Source organism: Rana temporaria, chromosome 4 (assembly GCF_905171775.1).
Source record: "Rana temporaria chromosome 4, aRanTem1.1, whole genome shotgun sequence".
NCBI classification, from domain to species: Eukaryota; Metazoa; Chordata; class Amphibia; order Anura; family Ranidae; genus Rana; species Rana temporaria.
In genome coordinates this window covers 396,216,732-396,237,627 of record NC_053492.1, presented here as the reverse complement: position 1 = coordinate 396,237,627, position 20,896 = coordinate 396,216,732, and the positions used below count along the sequence as shown (strand labels likewise).

General features: G+C 44.8%; 1 protein-coding gene across 3 annotated transcripts in view; it reads left to right on the top strand.

The window, feature by feature from the left end:
- The first annotated feature begins 5,290 nt into the window (after positions 1 to 5,290).
- CFAP36 (cilia and flagella associated protein 36) overlaps positions 5,291 to 20,896 on the top strand; it is a 38,169-nt gene continuing 22,563 nt past the window's right edge. The window contains exons 1-3 of one of the 3 annotated variants that reach the window (XM_040351161.1): positions 5,291 to 5,498; positions 13,173 to 13,237; positions 14,610 to 14,711. In XM_040351161.1, coding sequence (XP_040207095.1) covers positions 5,396 to 5,498; positions 13,173 to 13,237; positions 14,610 to 14,711 — 270 coding nt within the window. In that variant the 5' untranslated portion in view covers positions 5,291 to 5,395. Of the gene's footprint in view, positions 5,499 to 13,172; positions 13,238 to 14,574; positions 14,712 to 20,896 lie in introns of those variants that run through there. The other 2 variants (XM_040351160.1, XM_040351162.1) reach the window with 2 other exon arrangements.

Below are 20,896 nucleotides of genomic sequence, written 5' to 3'. Positions count from 1 at the left end.
CACCGGGCGCCGGCGGCAACTCCGGACAATAAAAAAAAAAAAAAAAAAATGAAAAAAAAAGGTCATCTTTCCGCCCCATCCCAGGCTGCGGACCTGCCCGCCCCAAGCGGCCGCTTGGTCCGCCTGGTGGTTGCGCCGGCCCTGCCCCCGGGCCGCAGTTTGGAGACCACTGGTCTAAAGGAAAGAGATTTCATCTCCAAATATGGAAAGGTTTCTTCACAGTAAAAGCTGTGAAAATGTGGAACAGACTCCCTCCAGAGGTGGTTCTGGCCAGCTCAGTAGATTGCTTTAACCACTTAAGACCCGGACCAAAATGCAGCTAAAGGACCTTGCCCCTTTTTGCGATTCGGCACTGCGTCGCTTTAACTGACAATTGCGCGGTCGTGCGACGTGGCTCCCAAACAAAATTGGCGTCCTTTTTTTCCCACAAATAGAGCTTTCTTTTGGTGGTATTTGATTACCTCTGCAGTTTTTATTTTTTGCGCTATAAACAAAAATAGAGCGACAATTTTGAAAAAAATCTAATATTTTTTACTTTTTGCTATAATAAATACCCCCCAAAAATATATATTAAAAAAAATGTTTTACTCAGTTTAGGCCAATACGTATTCTTCTACCTATTTTTGGTAAATAAAATCACAATAAGCGTTTATCGGTTGGTTTGTGTAAAATGTATAGTGTTTACAAAATAGGGGATAGTTTTATTGCATTTTTATTAATATTTTTTTTTTTACTACTAATGGCGCCGATCAGCGATTTTTTTCGTGACTGCGACATAATGGCGGACACTTCGGACAATTTTGACACATTTTTGGGACCATTGTCATTTTCACAGCAAAAAATGCATTTAAAATGCATTGTTTATTGTGAAAATGACAATTGCAGGTTGGGAGTTAACCACAAGGGGGCGCTGATGGGGTTATGTGTTCCCTGAATTGTGTTTACAACTGTAGGGGGGTGTGGCTGTAGGTGCGACGTTATCTATTGTGTCCCCCTATAAAAGGGATGACACGATCGATGCAGCCGCCACAGTGAAGAACTGGGAAGCCGTGTTTACACACGGCTCTCCCCGTTCTTCAGCTCCGGGGACCGATCCCGGGTCTCCAGCGGCGATCGGGTCCGCTGGTCCCGGTCACGGAGCTTCGGACTGGGTCGCGGGAGCGCGCCGCGGGCGCGCATCCGCGACCCATGGCTGGGTACAAGTACAGGACATACCTTTACATACATGTGCCCAGCCGTGCCATTCTGCCGACGTATATGTGCAGGAGGCGGTCCTTAAGTGGTTAAGAAAGGTCTGAATACTTTCCTAAATGTACAGAATATAACTGAGTACTAAGATTTGTAGGTAAAGTTGATCCAGGGTAAATCCGATTGCCTCTCGGGGGATCAGGAAGGAATTTTTTCCCCTGCTGTAGCAAATTAGATCATGCTCTGCTGGGGTTTTTTGCCTTCCTCTGGATCAACTGTGGGTATGGAGTTGGGTGTATGGGATTGTACTGTGTTTTTTATTTTGTTTGTTTATTTTTTTGTGGTTGGACTGGATGGACTTGTGTCTTTTTTCAACCTGACTAATAGTGTAACTAGCTACTTTGTCGGAGATGTGGAAAGCCAAAGTGGATCTCCTGGCTTCTCGACTCAATCTGAAGGTATTCAGGTTTGTGGCCAGGTCAAAGGGTCCCTGGGCGGACGCGTCAGATGCGTTGGTGGCTCCGTGGGGACAGTATCGGCTCATATATGCCTTCCCCCCGCTGAAGCTTCTTCCTCGTCTGCTTCGAAGGGTGGAGACTAGGGTTGTCCGATACCACTTTTTTGAAACCGAGTACAAGTACCGATACTTTTTTTCAAGTACTCGCCGATCTTGAATACCGATACTTTTTTTTTGTGACAGTGGCGGTATTTATTTATTTTTTTACACAATTTTTCTTTTTTACTATTTTTATTTTTACAGTGATTTTTATTTTATTTATTTATTTTTTTGGTGAGATATCAGGGGTCTTAACAGACCTCTGACATCTCCCTTTTAAGACAGAGAAAGGGACTAAGGACACAGATTCCCCAGTCCCTTTCTCTGCAGCCTCAGCTGAAATGAATGGAGAGAAGCTCCTCTCCATTCATAAACTGAAGCATCGTAAACACAGGTTACGATGCTCAGTTATGTGAATGGACATTCGAAAAAGGTAGGAGCCGGATTGAGCGGCTCCTACCTCCGCTCTCCATCCTGACAAATTGAGGGGGGAGAGCGGCATGGAGGGGGGAGAAGACGGCACGGGGGAGAGCAGCACAGAGGGGTAGAAGACATCACAAGGGGAGAAGACATCACGGGTGGAGAAGACACCACGGGAGGAGAAGACATCACGGGGGGACAAGGCAGCACGGGGGGACAAGATAGCACGGGGGGACAAGACAGCACGGGGGGAGTGCGGGGCAGAGCAGGAGAAGACAGCACGGGGGGAGAAGACGTCACAGGGGGACAAGACATCACGGGGGGACAAGACATTACGGGGGGACAAGACAGCACGGGGGAGAGCAGCGCAGTGCGGGAGAAGACAGCACGGGGGGAGAAGACATCACGGGGGGAACAAGACAGCATGGGGGGACAAGACAGCACGGGGGGACAAGACAGCATGGGGGGACAAGACAGCACAGGGGAGAGCGGCATGGAGGGGGAGAAGACAGCAAGGGGGGAGAGCGCCACTGAGGGGGAGAAGACAGCATGGGGGGAGAAGACAGCACAGGGGGAGAAGACAGCATGGAGAAGACTTGTAACCCCCCCACAACCCGATACCTGACTGCCCAGGTATCGGGTGAAGCATCGGAGCATTTCCCCCGAGTACAAGTACTCGGGAAATGCTCGGTATCGGTACTGATACCGATACTAGTATCGGTATCGGGACATCCCTAGTGGAGACCGAGGGGATCCCACTGATTCTGATTGCTCCAGATTGGCATCGGCGCCCTTGGTACGCCGACCTATTACGCCTGGTGGCGGATGCTTCTTGGCGACTGCCATTCCGGGAGGACCTTCTGTCGCAAGGTCCCATTCTTCATCCTACTTTACAGTCACTGGCTTTAACGGCATGGCTGTTGAAAGCCAGGTGCTGAGAGACCGGGGCCTGTCGGATTTGGTTCCACCATGCTAAGGGCACAAAGTCATCCTCTCGGAACATTTAACATCGCACGTTGAAAGGCCTACATCTCTATGTGTGATGAGATGGGGTGGAATCCACGTACATATTCTGTTTCTAGGATCCTGCAGGGAGTGGATCAGAAGCTTGACTTAGGTACCATTAAGGGGTAGATTTCAGCTTTGACGTGCAACTTTCTGGTGAGTACGTTTGTTCAAGGGGTTCGACATGTGGCTCCTCTGGTTTCGACCACCACTACCTATGAGGGATTTGAACCTGGTGCTCTCGGTGCTCCAGAAAGCTCCTTTTGAGAACATCAGAGAAATTCCTCTCTTGACGTTCTCTCAGAAAGTTGCCTTTCTAGTGGCCATTACATCTGTCAGACGTGTCTATGAGTTTGCGGCCTTGTCTTGCAAGTCCCCCTACTTGGTCCTCCATAGAGATAAAGCGGTGCAACGTCCTCAGCCTTTATTTCTTCCGAAGGTGGTTTCGCTTTTCATCTAAATGAGGACATTGTACTTCCATCCTTATGTCCTCGACCGTCACATCCCAAGGAGGCTGCGTTACATTCCCTAGACGTGCTCTGCGGGTGTATCTGTCTGCTATGGCTCCGTTCCAGAGGTCAGACTCACTGTTTGTATTGGTGTCTGGTCCAAAGAAAGGCCTGGTGGTCTCGTCGGGCACCATTTCTCGGTGGATCAGACAGATCATGATTCAGGCTTACGCCCTGAAAGGGCGGGCGCCTCCCTTTCCTGTGACGGCGCATTCGACCAGGGCAATTGGTGCTTCCTGGGCTTTCCGACATCAAGCGTCTGTCTCACAGGTGTGTAAGGCGGCAACCTGGTCGTCCGGTCACACTTTAACTAAGTTTTACAAGGTTGATGTAAGTGCATCTTCGGATGCCTGCTTCGGCTGCAAAGTTTTGCAGGCGGCAGTTAAAGGTTGCATCTCCTCCTTTGAGGAGCTCTAGTGTGTTGGGGTGAAGTTTGGTTTTTGATTGCTGTTCCGACCCCTCGTTTCTGACACTGCTTGGGGACGTCCCTACAGTCAAGAGTATAAGGAAGCTGTGTCCGTCCATGCACGAAAGAGAAAATAGGATTTTTGTGCTTACCGTAAAATCCTTTTCTCTGAAGTCCATGGACGGACACAGCACCCACCCCTCCTTTTTTTTGAGTTTGTACTGCTTTTTGACGAACTGAGCTGCTCAGAGCAGTGTAAGGGGTTATGACCAGAGGGACCGCCCCCTGGGTGGGGCTGTTTCAGCTTTGCTAAAGTTGACATGTTTTAACCATTAACATGTCTGCCTAGTCCTCTCCGAATAGACGGAACATAACCCTTCAGTCCAGAGTATAAGGAAGCTCTGTCCATCCATGGACTTCAGAGAAAAGGATTTTACGGTGAGTACAAAAATCCTATTTTTTGTACTCACCGTAAAATCCTTTTCTCTGAAGTTCATGGACGGACACAGCACCCACCCCTCCTTTTTTAAGTTTGTACTGCTTTTAGACGAACTGAGCTGCTGACTGCAGGGTGAGGGGTTAAGACCAGAGGGCCCGCCCCTTGGGCGGTGCTGTTCGGCTTTGCTGTGTTACATGTTTTTTAACCATTTAACATGTCTGCCTAGTCCTCTCCTGATAGATGGAACATAACCCTACTGTCAAGATTATTTGGAGCTGTGTCCGTCCATGAACTTCAGAGAATGATTTTACAGTGAGTACAAAAATCTTATTTTTATAACAGAAACTAAGAAAAACATATATATTTTTTTTTTAAATATGTTTTTTATTTGTTTAGCAAAAATAAAAACCGCAGAGGTGATCAAATAGTCAGTGGGCACTTGGCATAAATGACATGATTGGGTGCAAAGCTTCATCTGAGAAGCAGAAAAAGAACAAAGGTGGTGGTATGACGGCTAACGCAGTGCTGTGAAAAGGGTAAGTGTGACATTTGGGGTGAGACACTTATTTGTAATAGAAAAAAAGGCTGCCAAGGTGTGTAAAGGTTCATTTTTACTGATAATTGAACAGAAAGGGTTAACAGCAGGTTACAGGTGGAGAATGCGGTCACTGGACCCACACCTCACAGCGAGCAGAATAGACAGGCAGGGATTGTGGAGGGGGCGTGGCCCGCCTGTATACTACACATCGACATGACGTTGGTTGCCACGGAAACGCATTCCGCCCTGACCTCCTTGCGCGTTCCCGTTGCTCTCCCTCCATCCGGGCTCCTGGCTCTCCACACAGCTGGAGGAGCAGAGCGGCGGCGGCCCCATGGCGGAGGATGCGGAGTGGGTGCTGGACAGTGTGCTCGCCTTCCTGAGGTGTCCGCTGTGGACTGGGCCGGTCACCGACTTCATAGAACAGAAATGCTCAGGTAACGGGGAAAGGGGGGCCCTCATCTCCCACAATGCTGTGCGGCCCACAATTAGGGGTTCAGCGGAAGAGGCAGCTGTGTGTGTGCGGGGTATGGGAAAGATTCACTCCACAACGCATGCGTGTTCCATTTATTTATGTTGCCTTGCAGTGCATTGCGTTTGTGTACATTTGAACGAGTTTCATTAAAAACAAAGTAGCGCATACTGTGGTTTTCCTCAAAGCAACACGCTGTGAACGGCATTCATAGGGAACCATCATTATTATTATTTTGGTTGCCATGCATTAGAAATGCGCTCACAAATGCTCCCCAGTGAGCGATTCTGGTGTGAACGACTCCTGGCGCTCTATTGGACACAATGGACAGCTTGTAAGGGGGTAGGGTAGTAGGCAGGTGGTACCTCCTCTATGACCCTACCCTGGGGTGGGTTCTTCTGGGCAGGGCCGGTGACTTGTCCTGAATGTTCCACTATGGGGGAAGTTCCTTCACTGACTGCGCAGGCGCAAACTTCCCGACGGAAATCCCCGAACCTCGCCCGGCATCCAGGCTCATTCTTTAACCGCTTAAGCCCCGTACCATTTTGCAGCTAAATGCCCAGGCCAGGTTTTGCGATTCGGGACTGCGTTGCTTTAACAGACAATTGCGCGGTCGTGCGACGTGGCTCCCAAACAAAATTGGCGTCCTTTTTTCCCCACAAATAGAGCTTTCTTTTGGTGGTATTTGATCACCTCTGCGGTTTTTATTTTTTGCGCTATAAACAAAAATAGAGCGACAATTTTGAAAAAAATTCAATATTTTTTACTTTTTGCTATAATAAAAATCCCCCAAAAACATATATAAAAACATTTTTTTTCCTCAGTTTAGGCTGATACGTATTCTTCTACCTATTTTTGGTAAAAAAAATCGCAATAAGCGTTTATCGATTGGTTTGCGCAAGATTTATAGTGTTTACAAAATAGGGGATACTTTTATTGCATTTTTATTAATTTTTTTTTTTTTTACTACTATTGGCGGCGATCAGTGATTTTTTTTGTGACTGCGACATTATGGCGGACACTTCGGACAATTTTGACACATTTTTGGGACCATTGTCATTTTCACAGCAAAAAATGCATTTAAATTGCATTGTTTGTTGTGAAAATGACAGTTGCAGTTTGGGAGTTAACCACAGGGGGTGCTGTAGGAGTTAGGGTTCACCTAGTGTGTGTTTACAACTGTAGGGGGGTGTGGCTGTAGGATGGACGTCATCGATCGAGTCTCCCTATAAAAGGGATCACTCGATCGATGCGCCGCCACAGTGAAGCACGGGGAAGCCGTGTTTACATACGGCTCTCCCCGTTCTTCAGCTACGGGGAGCGATCGCGACGGTGCGGCTAAAAACAAATAGCCGCGCCGTCGTCCCGGATCGCTCCCCGAGGCATCCCACCCGCCGCACGCAGCGGAGGGGGTCCCGATCGGACCCCCCACCCGCTAGAAGGCAAGGGCGTATATATACGCCCATCTGCCTGTCCGTGCCATTGTGCGGACGTATATAGGCGTGCGGCGGGCGTAAAAACATTTTTTGGGTGAACCCCCACTTTAACATTATACAAAAAAATTGGGCTAACTTTGCTGTTCTTCTTTTTTTAATTTATTAAAGTGTATTTAAAAAAATAAATAAATAAATGCGTTTGAAAAACCGCTGTGCAAATACTGTGTGACATAAAATATTGCAACAAATACCATTTTATTCTCTAGGGTCTCTGCTAAAAAAATATATATATATATCATGTTTGGGTATGCCAAGGAGAAAATAATGATTTTTTTTTTTTTTTTTTTTAGTCTAAGCAACAAATGTCAGAAAAGGTTTGGTCGTTAACCACTTCAGCCCCGGACCATATTGCTGGTCAAAGACCAGAGCACTTTTTGCGATTTGGCACTGCGTCCCTTTAACTGACAATTGCGCGGTCGTGCGACGTGGCTCCCAAACAAAATTGGCGTTTTTTTTTTCCCACAAATAGAGCTTTCTTTTGGTGGTATTTGATCACCTCTGCGGTTTTTATTTGCGCTATAAACAAAAATAGAGCGACAATTTTGTATATTTTTTACTTTTTACCATAATAAATATCCCCCAAAAATATATAAAAAAACAATTTTTTTCCTGTTTAGGCCGATACGTATTCTTCTACATATTTTTCGTAAAAAAAAAAAAAAAAACGCAATAAGCGTTTATTGGTTTGCGCAAAAGTTATAACGTCTACAAAATAGGGGGTAGTTTTATGGCATTTTTATAAATATTTTTTTTTTACTAGTAATGGCGGTGATCACCATTTTTTTTTTTTCGGTACTGCGACATTATGGCGGACACTTCGGACACTTTTGACACATTTTTGGGACCATTGGCATTTTTATAGCGATCAGTGCTATAAAAATGCATTGATTACTGTAAAAATGCCACTGGCAGGGAAGGGGTTAACACTAGGGGGCGGGGAAGGGGTAAAGTATGTTCCCTGGGTGTGTTCTAACTGTAGGGGGGGGGGGGGGACTCACTAGGGGAAATAACTGATCGCTCTTCATACATTGTATGAACAGACGGTCAGGCATTTCTCCCCTGACAGGACCACGAGCGATCGCGGGTGCCTGGCGGTGATCGCACCTGCCGGGCACGCGCGTCGAGACCAGGGACGAGCGGGGGGCGCGCCCCCCTATTCCCTGCTTTGCGAGGCGACGTAGAGCTACGGGCTCTCGCGCAGGGGAGCCGACCTGCCGCCGTAGAATTGCGGCGGCTGGTCGGCAAGTAGTTAATAAACTTCCTTCATCTACACGGTGGAGTTCTTTCCTTTGATAAAAGGATGAAAAGATACTTTGTTTTCACTTATTCCCATGTTGTATTAAAACTTGGCAGGCTGCCTGGATTTTGTTTATCCAGCTGTGAGAACTCCATGCTGTTTTAAAGATCGGAAAGGGAAAACACGATTTTGATTCTTCAAGATTAATCGTACACACACACACTATTACCAAAAGTATTGGGACACCTGCCTTTACTCACACATGAACTTTTTAATGGCATCCTAGCCTTAGTCTATAGGGTTTAATATTGAGTTGGCCCACCCTCTGCAGCTATAACAGCTTCAACTCTTCTCTGAAGGCTGTCCACAAGGTTTAGGAGTGTGTCTATGGGAATGTTTGACCATTCTTCCAGAAGCACATTTGTGAAGTCAGGCACTGATGTTGGATGAGAAGGTCTGGCTTACACTCTCCGCTCTACTTCGTCCCAAATGTGTTCTATTGGGTTGTGGTCAGGACTCTGTGCAGGCCATTCAAGTTCCTCCACCCCAGACTCGCTCATCCATGTTTTTATGGGCTTTGCTTTATGCACTGGTACGCAGTCATGTTGGAACAGGAAGGGAGCATGAAATTGTCCAATATGTCTTTGTATGCTGACGCCTTAAGACTTCCATTCACTGGAACTAAGGGGCCAAGCCCAACCCCTGAAGAACAACCCAACGCCATAATCCCCCTCCACCAAATGACTTGGGTTAGTGAACAAAGCAAGGTCCATATAGACAAGGATGAGCGAGTTTGGGGTGGAGGAACTTGACTGGCCTACACAGAGTCCTGACCTTAACACAACAGAACACCTTTGGTATAATTTAGAGCGGAGACTGCGAGCCAGGCTTTCTCATCCACATCAGTGCCTGACCTTAGAAATGCGCTTCTGGATAAAATGGTCAAACATTCCCATAGACACACTCCTAAACCTTGTGGACAGCCTTCCCAGAAGAGGTGAAGCTGTTACAGCTGCAAAGGGTGGGCCAACTCAATATTGAACCCTACGGACTAAGACTGGAATGCCATTAAGGCCCCTTTCACACTGAGGCAGGGGGGGTGGCGCTATTCTTAGCTGCGCTTTACCATCGGAATTGCGGCGGTATTCAGCCGTTAGCGATGCGGTTTTACCCCCCGCTAGCGGCTGAAAAAGGGTTAATACCGGCTGCAATTTGCCTCTGCAGGGGCGCATTGCCATTTCCCATTGCCTTTGATGGGAAGGAGCGGCAGAGGAGCGGTAAACACACTGCTCCAAAGATGTGGCTAGCAGGACTTTTGGAGCGGTCTTGCTAACGCACTGGAGAAACAGCAGCCGCTGTTTTAGGTCGGTTTACAGGCGCTATTTTTAGCGCAATAGCGCCTGCAAACCGCCCCAGTGTGAAAGGGGTCTTAAAGCGGATGTGCCACGGGAACAAAATATTAAAAGTCAGCAGCTACAAATACTGCAGCTGCTGACTTTTAATATTAGGACACTTACCTGTCCTGGAGTCCAGCGCCGATCGCAGCAGAGCACGAGCGATCGCTCGTCACTCTGCTGCTCCCCCCCGCCATCCACGCTGAGGGAACCAGGAAGTGAAGCGCTGCGGCTTCACTGCCCGGTTCCCTACGGCGCATGCGCGAGTCGCGCTGCGCCCGCCGATTGGCTCACACGCTGTGTGCTGGGAGCCGAGTGTTCCCAGCACACAACGGGCGACAGACGGGATGTGACGGAATGCCCGTCTTTCGCCCGTATCGTGTGGCCGGAAGTGGGTGCAAATACCTGTCTTTAGACAGGTGTCTGCACCCCCCTCCCCCCTGAAAGGTGTCAAAAGTGACACCGGAGGGGGGGAGGGTTCCGATCAGCGGGACTCCACTTTAGGGTGGAGGACCGCTTTAAGCATTTAGAGCAGAACTGTAAAGAATAGTGGGCCAAAATCTCTCCTGAGATGTGAGCAAACCTGGTAACAAACTACAAGAAACATCTTCCCCCTGTGCTCGCCAACAAGGGTTTCTCCACCAAGTACTAAGTCATGTTTTGCTTGGGGATCAAATATTTTATTTTACACACTACATTTGTATCGTGTTTTTCGGGTATTTTGGTTGATATTCTGTCTCTATCATTTTAAATACACCCATGATAAAAATTAGACCCTTCATTTCTTTGAAAGTGGGCAAATTTACAAAATCTGCAGGGGATCAAATTTTCCCCGCTGTACGTAAGCGATTCATCATCAATTTAACACTCGGTATTGTCTCACACTTTGCAGTAAACTGAAAATATTGATTACAAATCTGATTAGTTATACATGTGAATGACCTAATAAAAATGGTCACTTAAATGATCTGAATTATGATCGGTTCTCCCAGCACACACAGATATTCGATCCATAAGATGTAATCAACAAAACTCCACCACAACCAATCCTCTGGGCAGAGTTGAAATCCATCTTTGGTTTGCGAGTTATTTATATTTTATTTATTTTTATGAGCAAGCTTACGATCATATTGATACGTGTAGCCCTAACTCTAATTTTAGTTCAGTTAAAACAAAAATGCAGCTCTGCCCCAGCAGGACTTCTGAATTTTCCATTTACTCGTCAATTCTTGTCTTCAGTGACTAACAGCATTCCCATAGGAGTGAATATAAAACCTACTGTGCATGCATAGACTTGTTTTGGCTTATTGAGCAAACCTAAATTGTCCATGGGTCTTACTGCACGATTATATATACTAATTTAATTTATGTAGCATAAGATCAATTGTGAGTGGCTTTTGACCCTACATACATGATCGATTTTATGCTTTGGCTGTATATTCAGCAAGTACAGGTGCTGATTATATATATATATATAATTTTTTTTTTTTTTTTTTACACACACGTGAAAGTACACAAAATTTTCCCTTTTGGGGTTTAAAAAAAAATTATATTATATATATTTTTTTTTTATTAAACCCCAAAAGGGAAAATTTTGTGTACTTTCACGTGTGTAAAAATAAAAAATAAATATAAAAAATATTATATATATATATATATATATATATATATATATATATATATATATACTGCTTACTAATTTTAATACTTCCCATAATACAGTGGGGAAAATAATTATTTAATCCCCTGCAGATGTTGTAATTTTGCCCACATACAAAGAAATGAAGGGTCTAGAATTTTTATCATAGGTGTATTTGAAATGATAGAGACAGAATATCAACAAAAATCCAGAAAAAAACACACAATACAAATGGAGTTGCAGTTCAATGAGTAAAATTAAATATTTTGATCCCCAAGCAAAACATGACTTGGTACTTGGTGAAAACAACCAAACAAACTTTTTTCCCTCAGTTTAGGCCGATACGTATTCTTCTACATATTTTTGTTAAAAAAATTGCAATAAGCGTTTATTCATTTGGTTTGCGCAAAATTTTATAGCGTATACAAAATAGAGGATAGTTTTATTGCATTTTTTATAAAAAAAAATTCTAGTAATGGCGGCGATAAGCGATTTTTATCGTGACTGCGACATTATGGCGGACACTTTTGACACTATTTTGGGACCATTGTCATTTTTACACTGAACAGTGCTATAAAAATGCACTGGTTACTGTAAAAATGATACTGGCAGTGAATGGGTTAAGGAAGGGGTTAAGTGTGCCCTAAGGGAGTGATTCTTACTGTGGGAGGCGTGGCTGTGCGTGTGACTTTACTGATCGTCGTTCCCTATGACAGGGAACAGACGATCAGTGACACTCACTAGGAAGAATGGGGAAAGTTTTTTTTTATTTTTTTTTAATTTTTTTTTTACACTTACCTCTCCCCGGTTTTCAGCTCTGTGACCCGATTGCGGGACACCGCCGGTGACCGGGTCCCGCGCGCGACCCACAGCTGGGCTCTTAAAGGCGACGTACCTGTACGTGCTTATGCAAAGCCGTGTTGCTCTGCCGACGTATATCGGTGTTAGGCAGTCCTTAAGTGGTTAATAGATTTAAATCGCTAGTAAAAAAGGCTTTTTTGATTTAAATTGACTTGATTTAAATCAAATCCACCCTGTGTGCTACCAATGGTTTGTTTGACGACTGTGGCCCCCACTGCTTTGAGATCATTCACAATCTCCTGTGTAGTCCTGGAATGATCCCTCACTTTTCTCATGATCACTCTTACCCCATGAGGTGAAATCTTGCATGGAGCTCCAGACCGAGGGTGATTGATGGTTATTTTGTTTATTCCATTTGCGAATAATCGTTCCAACAGTTGTCTTCTTCTCACAAACCTTCTTGTAGCCCATTCCAGCCTTGTGCAGGTCTACAATCTTGCCCCTGATGTCCTTTGACAGCTCTTTGGTCTTGCCCATGATAATGAGGTTTGAATAGAAGATTCTGTGGACAGGTGTCTTGAGTTGTCGTTAGGAGCACCTACTACAGGGCTAATCTGTGTACCACATGAGCACATACTGTAGCCAGGGCCGTCTTTAATATGGATTGGACCCTGGGCAAACATTTTCTTGGGGGCCCGCCCATGAAATTTAGCTCTCCACCCCAACATCTCAAAAAACAAACACACACATAGAATTATCCAAAAAAAAAGGAAGTTGACAGGCTGCAGAGACAAAACTGTTCACCCCACTGAGCACTTAATCATGTCTGTAATATCATTTCTCTTTTATTGCTGCTAAAAGAAGAGTATCTGTGTTTTGTTTTTTTTCAATCCCCTGCTAAACCTGGGCAGTAGGTTTTTGTGTTAAGCCTCTGGATTTGCGAATCATGTTTAGTACAATGTTTAGCTATTTACCAGATAAATCCATGTAAAATACTTGGAGACATTGTTTTTTGAAGTTCCAATTCTGCATTATAAATTATAATTTTTTTCTTTTTTTTTTACTTTTGCAGTTTTTGATGACGATGAAGAAAATAAGTTATCATACACAGAGATACACAATGAGTATAAAGAACTGGTAAGCAAATTCTGATGCTAAATACATATTAACACAATCACATAATGAGACTGAGAACTGCTGATTAGTGACCTCTATTGTAACCAGATGTCTGAAGGGAGTGTCAGGGGCAGAGTATTATGCCGCGGTTCTATCGAGATATGTTGAAAAATGCCTCCGAGGGGTCTGTGCATGTGCAGTACCAAACGTCACTCCAGCTGATATGTTGATAAGCTGCCGTGACATCAACACGGCGCATGCGCAGATCATCAGAGACCTTATCCAATGCTATGCAAACAGCGGGGGGACATACTTGTCAGAGCCTCGCTGTTACGGGGGAAGTTGTGGGTGTGTTGAAGGGTGAGTTTTGTGTGTTGCAAGTTGCAACCCACCCTTCAGCACATAAAAGCACGCCTGCAAAAGCAAGGCACAATATGACCAGTACATTCTCCCTCTGCTGTTTGCATAGCTTTGAATACTGCCCGTCGGAAAATGCCTTAGACGATCTGTGCTTGTGCTGTGTTGACATCACGCCAGCTGATTAACATATCCGCTCGTTTGACATTTGGTACTGCGCAAGCGCAGATCCATCGGGGGGGCGTTTTTCGACAGGAGTTATTTCTTGATAGAACACCGGCCATACATGGGTCAAAATACATCCAGTTCAGCAGGGACCGGCAGAATTGCGATCCATGTATGGGCAGGCCGTCTGTACCCAAGTCAGTCCAAGGTCGCATTTGGAATGCGATTACTGCCGGCGGCTAAAGCCGCTAGCAGTAATTGTTGTCGAGTAGGCAGCCCACACACCCACTATCCCCCCCCCCCCCCCAAATCAGATTACAATAGTGGAGGCATTCTACCATCAACACTTACCATGGTGGAAGGAAAGAAAACTGAATCCTCTATGGGCTGCCTTAGGAGTCAATGTTGTTTGACAAACCCCTTGTGTTTTTGTAACCAGCACAGAGAACATTCCCATAATATTATTGCTAAGAAAACCTTGCTGACAATGTAGCAGTACCTTCAGAAATGACCCGGTGCTGAAAATTTCGAAACCAGGTAATGCTCGTTTGTCAAATACCCTTTGCATATTTAGTTATCCTGGTTTCTAGGCAAAATAATAATCATATGCAGGTGAAATCAGAATAATTTGGAGATCTCCTTTATTTTATTTTTTATTTTGTTTTTCTTTAATGATAAGGAGTGCATTCTGGTGTCCCCCTTCTTGAAAGCATTTCAGATCCATGGAGCTACACTGATGTACCAGTTTGGTTTAAGAGATGGAAACATTGTAAGATAACTGTTTATTACAACTGTAAATACATTTGCATTTGTTTATGTTGCCAACCTCTGTGTAGGGATTATTGAATCTGCATGCAACATGTTTCTACAGGTGGAGAAGCTGATACAAGGGCATCTGAATGAAATGGGAATTAGTGAGCAGCAATTTCAAGAGGCATGTTCAGCACCATTCGCTCATGCTCCAGAAGCTAAGGTGACCTTTCTTTGATTACTCGCCATCATCATGTTTGTAATCAGATGCACTGCTCTCCATTTTTATATCAGTTGTCATCTGTAATCAGCCTGTGCCTAGCTGGCAATTGTGGTTCACTATTGGACAGGCTAAATATTAGAGAAGGACGTTAAAATATTTCTCCTCTGGCTTAAAACCTGTACCCCTTGATAAGCACAGTGTGTGGTGAGATATCACAGGCCAGGTTGATGGGTAAATCCTGGGAAAACACAGATTGGGGTTAGATCAATTTATATATCCATCATATACAAAAGATGATTGTTGAGTTTTAGTAAAGCCTTTTTCACACGGGGCGGATCAGTGATGATCCGCCCCGTGAACCTCTGCTTGCTCAGCAAGGATCGCTCCGTTGATCCCCGCTGAGCCAGCGGATGACAGGGCGGTCCCTGCACACTGTGTCTTTTCTCCGCTCTCCTCTATGGGGATCGGATGAACACGGACCATCTGTCCGTGTTAACCCAATCCGATCCTCAGACGGATGGAAAAATAGGGTTTTCTTCCATCTGCAGATTTGGAGGATTGCAAAACCGGGCGAGATCGGGTGTCAGCGGTTCATCCGCTGACACTCGCAATCTCATAGGGACCAATGTATGTCCCTTTTTTTCATCCGTACACGGATGGATGAAAAAGTGGACATACGGTCCGTGGTGTGAAAGAGCCCTAAGCAGTCCTGTCACTTGACAATCTTTTCCCTGCAGGAAACATGAGCAGGGCCGCCTTCAGGGGGGTAGGTACAGGCATTACACCAGAGGGCCGACCGTTCCCAGGGGCCCGGCGCCGAAGGAGGAGGGAGAGATCCGGCTGGAGGAGGGAGAGGTGAGATGGCATTCACTTGCATTCTCGGCAGCAGCACCCCCCCCCCCCCTCACACACTTCTCAACCCGCAGCTGGGAGAGGTGAGATGGCATTCACCTGTATTTCCGGCAGCACAACCCCCCGGCATGAAGCTGTGGTAATTCCTGATGGCGGCCCTGAACATGGGTATATACAGTGCTTGAATCATATACAGTAGATGCAGCTTACAGCTTCAGCAATAAGCTCATGTTCAATAAAACACCTACCTACTAGTTAATAGAATTTTTTCCTCCAAAAGAGGTCTGGTCGAGTCTGAGAGGTCCTAGGACTCGCAATCCTCACCTAATCCTTCCAATTTTATTGATAACAATCGTATGCTTTCGCTTTTACCTTTTTAATAAAAAATCACTTGGGGGGGGGGGGGGGGGGAATAATCTCTACATGTTTTCTAACGTGAATCTGAACTTTAAAATATTCAAATGTATTAAGATCCTGCCTAAGCCATATGTTTGCTATTATTGCCTTTTTTTTAGCCATAAAACATTCTCTGTTTGCCTCTCCGAAACCAGCCATCTCCTCTCAATTCTTTGGGGGTAGTGCACTTGGAAGTGCAGTCACTGTAGATCTGAGGGGGGACATGCAAGGAAAATGAAAAGCAACATTTTAGCCTGCACATGATTGGATGATAGAAATTAGCAGAACTTCCCTCTCATTTCAGATCTTTCCCTCAGATCTACAGGGACTGCACTTTTAAGTGCACTTGTAGTGCAAAGTGGATTTGCCTTTAGTAAATCAACCCCTTTGTGTTGTAAGCAGGAACTCCGTTCCCACGCGTTCCCGCAGGACTTGAGCCCTGGTTGTAAGGACAGAAGTGAGGGAACATTTTCCCAACAAGGATACTTCTAAAAATGTGTCAGATTTCAAGCATTCTTCTTCCCAAGCAAAACGTTTAGTGGCTTCATTAGAGTAAAGTAGGATTAATAATTGTTCTAATGTGTAGTTTGACATTATGTAAAAGAACACATTTTTTTTTTCTTGAATGCAATATTTGTAGTTATTGTGGAATCATTTTTTTTTTTTATTGCCTGCAGTTAAAAGGAATGAAAAACATACCGTATGCCTGCATGCTTTCAAACTGTGCCATAATTATTTCCGGAAAATCTTTGCCAGGGAGAGGATAATGTAGATTAGGAGATAATACAATTGTAATCTTCCTATTGACCTTACTTATGTTAATCTACAGAAAGGATGCTTTGTGACGTTATCTTTTGATTTTATTTTAAGCAAGTTCTGAGTGATGTATTGGAGACACTGTGGAAATTGCAGTTAAATTTGTTACCTCACCATTACTCTTTTTTTTTTTAAATTGCGTATAAAGTACGTTGAATGATCAAAGGATGTCTTAAAGTGATCGTAAAGGCAAAAAAAGATTGTGCACCACCAACTAATGCGCAACAATCTGACCTATGCCCCACAGATTAAAAAATACCACAAATTGGTGAAAAAAAAAACAGGTACCGTAAAGGTAAAAAATATTAAATTCTTATTGCGATTGCTGTCGCTTTTTAAAGAAATAACAGTCAGGGCCGCTGATATGCCAGTACAACTGGCCCTGTTGTACCAGGCCCCCAGCCAGCAGGGGGCCCGGCAATCTGAACAGAGTTCAGAATAAAAAAAAAAAGTCTGACTTCTTCACAGGACTGACCGAGGGAGGAGGAGAACGTTACCCCAGGAGCATGGACATCGCCACTGCTCAGATAAGACACTTATTGGATCTGCTTTGTAACACCTGTGGATCCCTTGCAGAGCTGCCTGCTTTCTCCCTCTGGCAGTTCTGCAGAGGGATCACTTCTATGCTCTCACTGCTCTGTGTTAGTGGTGAACTCCAGGGTTTGGATGCAGAAGTGTTTCTGCTGGAAGGGGTGAGTGTGGGGGTTGCTACTGGAATCAAGGGACAGAAATGTTAGGATTTTGGAGAGGGAGTGAATATGGAGCCAGCCTAGAACTGCAGGTAGCTGCCACTGCAGTGCTGAAGCTAGCAGCCAGTGGACACCTCTCTGTCCAGATGACAGACATCTCTGCCCAGCTATTTATATATACCACCCCTAAGGCCCCCTATATACTTTGTGTAGTGGGAACACATGTTCCTGCTCGCATTTTTTTTAAATTCATTTTTTGCTTGTTTTTTGCACACAGGGGAGCCCTTAAATGGGGTGCTATTTGTGTGACAAACACATCACAGCGGCTCTAGAACATGGGTGCTCAACCTGTGGCCCTCCACCTGTTGCAGGACTACAAGTCCCATGATGCATTGCAAGGCTGACTGTTACAAGCATGACTTCCAAATGCTGAGGCATGATGGGATTTGTAGTTCTGCAGCAGCTGGAGGGCCACAGGTTGAACACCCATGCTCTAGAACCTTTTAAGGCATGCAGCTTTGCCACATGACAAAACATCAGTCAGTTGTTTTGCATTTGGTGTGCCATTAACAATTAATGGCACCACAAGCAATATGCGCATTTGTGGTGCCTTTTCCAAAAATGCCCGTTACCTGTGCACTGTCACACATCCAGAAAACGTCAAATGTGAATGCAGCCTAATGCCTAGAATTCACTGCTATTTTTTTTTTTTTTTTTACCCAGCAGGCTGAATGAAAAAAAAAAACTGACACCTTAGTTCTAACACACATGTTAGTACAGTGATCTCCCCTGCTGTTCTATTGTGTTTTGACAGGGGGACGGCTTCTCCGCTAGATTATTCCAGTCAATGCTCTCAGCCATTGGGAGATGGTCAGCAGACCTTTTTTGGTCATGCCCCTTCAGAAGCCGGCTGTCTTATAGTCAGACAGGGCTGTATACATTCCATGGCTGTGATGCTTTACTTTACAGCTGCAGCATTTTTAACGCAGGCTGCAGAGTTTGAAAGGCAGCACCACCTGTCAAACTTCTCATTGAGTTCAAAGGGGCTGCTCTGCACCTTGAAGCCAAATACTTGGCTCACTGTTGCAATTTAAAATGACTGTTAAGCAATTGAAAAGAAAAAAAACAGGTGTCAGGAAGGGGCAGTAGCGAGGCAATAATTCTGCCATGGCTGCAAAGCATACCATTGCGACCATGGCATTTTAGTGATTTGTTATTTCCGGGGGGGCCCCCGACAGGTAAGTTCTACGGGGCCCCATGATTTCTAACAACAGCCCTGATAACAGTGTTAATGGATTCACCCCTAATGCCACGACAAACAATCAATCAGAAATTACGACAAGCAAACCGCTTTTTGTTTTTTTTTCAACGGAATGTTGGCTCAAACTTGTGTTGTATACACACGGTCACACAAAATTCTGACCACAACACTTCGACGTACAACACTTCGTACAACACTTCGACGAGCCGAGAAAAAAAAATTCAATGCGTCGACTTGATTCCGAGCATGCATGTTTTTTTGAGCGTCGGAAATGCATACAGACGATCGTAATTTCCGACAAGAACCAGCTCTCAAATTTTTGTTGTCCGATTGTTGTCCAAATTCCGACAGAAAAAGTCCGATGGAGCCTACACACAGTCGGAATTTCCGACCAAAAGCTCACATCGAACTTTTCTTGTCGGAAATTCCGACCGTGTGTACGCAGCATTTCGATAGGGTAAATAGTGGCACTGTCTTAGATAAAAATCCTCCAAATACCCATTACCCTTATCAACAAAATAGGAAAATAATATACCTTAAAGAAAAACACCCACTGTTACCTTAATGTGAAATAATATTCATAACCAAAAGTCCACTTGTATTAATCCCAAAAAGAACTCTGTGAAATCTTCTAAATATTGTGCAGTCTTCACACCACATCTCGTGCTTCAGTGTCACCACCTCCTAAAAGACACTCGCCAGATTGATTTGCCTCACACTCTCATGTTTGGCAAAAATACGCTTGGACTCTTAAGTTAGTATGTTCCACCATCGATACTCTCCAGACCACGCTTCTCATAAACCTACCAGTTTATTTCATATAGCGGGAAAAAAAGAAAAAGGGAACTCCAATAGTGTAATATATAAAAAACACCTTTTTTACCCATCTGCCTCATATTGCACTCGCATGCCAAAAAATCTTTGAAGCTTTGAGATCGATAGAGATACGACGGTGTATCTCCAGATACACCGTCGTATCTCTGACTTACACTGGTCCTATCTATGCGTCTGATTCATAGAATCAGTTACGCATAGATATGACTAAGATCCGACAGTGTTACACTGTCGGATCTTATTTTCAATTTGAAAATGGCGCCGGTGATTTACGTTGAATAATATGTAAATCAGCGAGATACGCAAATTCACGAACGTACGCGGACCCGACGCAGTGTTGTTACGACGTTTCCGTAAGGGCTTTCCTGGCGTATACTTACCCCTGCTTCTATGAGGCGCAGCCAATGTTAAGTATAGCCGTCGTTCCCGCGTCGATTTAAAATTTTTTAACGTCGTTTGCGTAAGTCATTCTCGAATACGGATGGACGTCGTTTACGTAAGCGTCGAAACCACTGACGTCCTAGCGACGTCAGTGGGAGCAATGCACGCCGGGAAATTCCGCGGACGGCGCATGCTCATTTAAATCGGCGCGGGAACGCGCCTGATTTAAATAGTTCACTCCCCCTAGCCGCGGAATTTGAATTCCGCTGGGGGATTTACGATCCGCCGCCGCAAGTTTGGAGGTAAGTGGTTTGTGAATTACCCACTTGCCTCTCAAACTTGCGGGAGCAGATCTTAAATCAGGTAGATCGAGTGGATCTAAAGATCCGCTGATCTACGTGAATCTGGCCCACTATCTCTATCTATGTCCTTAGCGCAGGGCTCGACAAATCCTGGGCGCCAGGTCGCCATGGCGACTAGAAATAGGGTCCTGGCGACTTGGCTTGGAAGGGGGGCAAACATTTTTTTTTTTTATTACCACCAGATGTGAGCTGGCGCCATCTGGTGGTGGCCGTTGGTATTACAAGTTAAGCATTACAAGTTAAACAGCAATTCTAATGTTATTTTTCACCATTTTCACTGCCATCTTCTTCCCTCTAATTAGAACCCCCACACATTATATATATTTTTTATCCTAACATCCTAGAGAATAAAATGGCGATCGTTGCAATACTTTCTGTCATGCCGTATTTGCGCAGCGGTCTTACAAGCGCACTTTTTTTGTGAAAAAATTACACTTTTTTTAATTAAAAAATAAGACAACAGTAAAGTTATCCCCATTTTTTTTAATATTATGAAAGATAATGTTACGCCGAGTAAATTCATACCCAACATGTCACGCTTCAAAATTGCGTCCGCTCGTGGAATGCCGACAAACTTTTACCCTTTAAAATCTT